The sequence below is a fragment of the Capsicum annuum genome, chromosome 2 (genome assembly GCF_002878395.1).
Source record: "Capsicum annuum cultivar UCD-10X-F1 chromosome 2, UCD10Xv1.1, whole genome shotgun sequence".
Lineage (NCBI taxonomy): Eukaryota > Viridiplantae > Streptophyta > Magnoliopsida > Solanales > Solanaceae > Capsicum > Capsicum annuum.
In genome coordinates, this window is record NC_061112.1 from 142,439,811 (window position 1) to 142,442,542 (window position 2,732).

General features: G+C 31.2%; 1 protein-coding gene across 1 annotated transcript; it reads right to left on the reverse strand.

Annotated features, from left to right (window-relative positions):
* Nucleotides 1–1,771: 1,771 nt before the first annotated feature.
* LOC107861347 lies at nt 1,772–2,732 on the reverse strand. Its single transcript, XM_016706688.2, has 2 exons — nt 2,481–2,732; nt 1,772–2,189 (listed from the first exon to the last, which is right to left on the reverse strand). Exons 1-2 carry the CDS (start codon nt 2,590–2,592, stop codon nt 1,912–1,914), a joined length of 390 nt encoding a protein of 129 aa, XP_016562174.2. The 5' UTR covers nt 2,593–2,732; the 3' UTR covers nt 1,772–1,911.

Below are 2,732 nucleotides of genomic sequence, written 5' to 3' on the forward strand. Positions count from 1 at the left end.
GTTTCGGACGTGGTAATGTCACCGCTACATTAACAGCGTTAGATGGAAAATTTGCTTCTTAATGCAACGTAATATCATTGGAAATATTTTTCAAAGGACACATTTTAGATATTAATTGGAATGTAATATCATGTGGTAAAAATAGTTTTTCCAAATCACTGTTGTAAAATGATGACACAAATGAATTTTTCTGTAGTAATAATAGTGATATAGATGAGTCAAACTTTTAAAAACGGTGGTATAGATGAGCTAAATTTATGACGGGTGGTATACATAAGTCATTTTTAATAGTTTGATGAAATATTTGAGCCTTTCACTATTATTAAAATGTCTTTTTAAGAATTACAAGAAGATGAAAGTTCGCACTATTACTACAAAAACGATCCATCACCACTCTGACTTAATAACTATATATGGTCAACCATCACTATTAGCTATCATTATATCCACCACAACTATTAGCCTCTACCGTCAGCAACCACCATCACCCTTTACCATGAGCCACCCCATCGCAATCAATATCTTCAACTACCATCACTAGTTATTATCACTATCAACTGCTGATTTCCTTAAAAATATCTTGTTGAATATGTATTGATCAATTTAATGTTTTACTAAATTTTATATTTATTTGTTTGAACTAAAGATAAATTTTATGCATTCGGATGTTGGAAAAAAAACGTAGTCATAATTATTTAATATTCAACATACAATATTTTAATTTTTAAACTCAAACATGTAAATTTAATATTCAATGTATTTTCAAATTGAAAGATCTTAATCTTGATAAAAGCAAACGAATTCTAAGTCACCCTCCTCGAAAGGTCCAAATGATTTCTGAATAACCGTGTGTAGACAAGGAGGGAGTACATGATAATCTAAATTAATGCCTAACAGCAAGAGTATGATAAATTATGATACACAGGTACTAATCAGCAGCCTAAGCTGTAATCTTCATAACGACAAATAAATTTTTAAAAATTAAAAAGAAGAAGATAAAGCTGCTTTTTGTTCTTTTGCCATTATATTTATTAGACACGTACAAGGAAATCATGTTCTTTTTTAATGTTACGCAGCCTCAACCTGTCACATGGCCTTTTGTACCAAAATACACATATTAACAATATTTTATTAATTTTGACACGTAATATATAGACATATTGACCCCAAAATTAACTTTTATATACGTAAGTGATTTTTTTGATATATCTAAATTTAATTATTTACACGTAAAATATAGATGTAACACTTAGGCGACTCTTGCAATTAGAAAGAAGTGTAAAAAGAGCAAAACTATATTTTGTAATGAAGGGGCACTTCAATTAACAGAACTACAAGAACGCAACGGCAGAATAATTCGCATGACACTTGCTTTATTTTGAAAACAATACACAAATAAAGGGGCAACAATTTCAGATTTCAGTACATTTTTATCTAAAATTTGAGGAGAGACCTTTGAATTTAGATACAATGAAATGGCGAGATAGAGAGGTGCAATTTCAAAAGGTACCATTTTGGCAGAGGCGGAGCCAGCCCGGACGAACCCCCTTCGACGGAAAAATATACTATTTATACATGATTAAAATTATTTTTTATGTGGTTATAGTATGTATTGAACCCCCCTTCGACTTAGTTTTCTTTGAATATTGAACCTCTTACTTGAAATCCTGGCTCCGCCTCTGATTTTGGTGCAATCTAAAATATGTCCTTTCACATTTCCCATTTATACCTTAAAACCCCCAACAAAACTTTCGGCAACTATATGAATACATGAATCAATAGAATTTCCTTTTATTCTCTTTTTGACTTGTAAGAAAGCAAAGAAAACGTTACAATGAATTTCAAATGTCATATGGAGATGATAATATAGCAGGACTATCCAAAAACAAGCTGTGCCATAATTACAACTGATCAATTATTCAAATGAATAAGAAGGGAAGTAAGGTAGAGGAAAATAGTGCAACCAAGAATAGTAAATCCAATAGTCCCACCAACCATCCAAAAAAGTTCAACAAATTGTTCCAATTCTTTCTTGCGTTTCTTTTGTAAATATGAATTTGGAGTTGTAGCAACGTAATTCCAACCTCGTTCACATACCAAACATTTCTCTAATCTCTCTTTTATCTTCACTTCTTCTATCCTTCCCCTCAATACTTGTAAATTTGCATCAACAACATGCCTTGATTTCCCTGCAATTTTCAATTAATTAATTAATTAACATTACTAACCAACAAATTATTTGCTTATTCTAAGTCTATAGCTTATATGAAAAAACAAATAAATTCATATTTACTAGTAAACAATTTTTCAGTGGAGGGTCGTCTCCCATCCACTTAACTACCACCTCTGCCCGTAGTTCATTATCTTTTAGGTGACGTGATAGCGTAGTGTACTGTGGAAGTAAAACTCATAAATATATAGCAAGATAATTAAGCAAAAAGAGAAAGGAAAGAAGACAATATATATGTGTATGTATATACCTTCATCTCTATAGCTCTGAGCTCTGATTTTGGGAAGTTTTTGCTGGATCCTGTATTTGCTAGATGACATGCAGATCATAGCTGGAAAAAGGAGGACTGATGAAGAAGACATGTTTATTAATTTTTACTATGAAAAAATTACCAGAACTGCCAGATAATAATAATATATATGTATAGAATAAAATTCTCTTTATGTATGCAGTGAGAGGATTTAGCTTTCTGAGTTTATAAGAGATGGCAAGTCTTATGTTT

Excerpts from the sequence above, each read along its gene's own strand:
- LOC107861347 (XM_016706688.2), bottom strand. The coding sequence starts at position 2,592 with ATGTCTTCTTCATCAGTCCTCCTTTTTCCAGCTATGATCTGCATGTCA. Across the intron at positions 2,190-2,480 it reads TCAGAGCTATAGAGATGAAG|GGAAATCAAGGCATGTTGTT; the intron begins GTATATACATAC and ends TGAAAATTGCAG.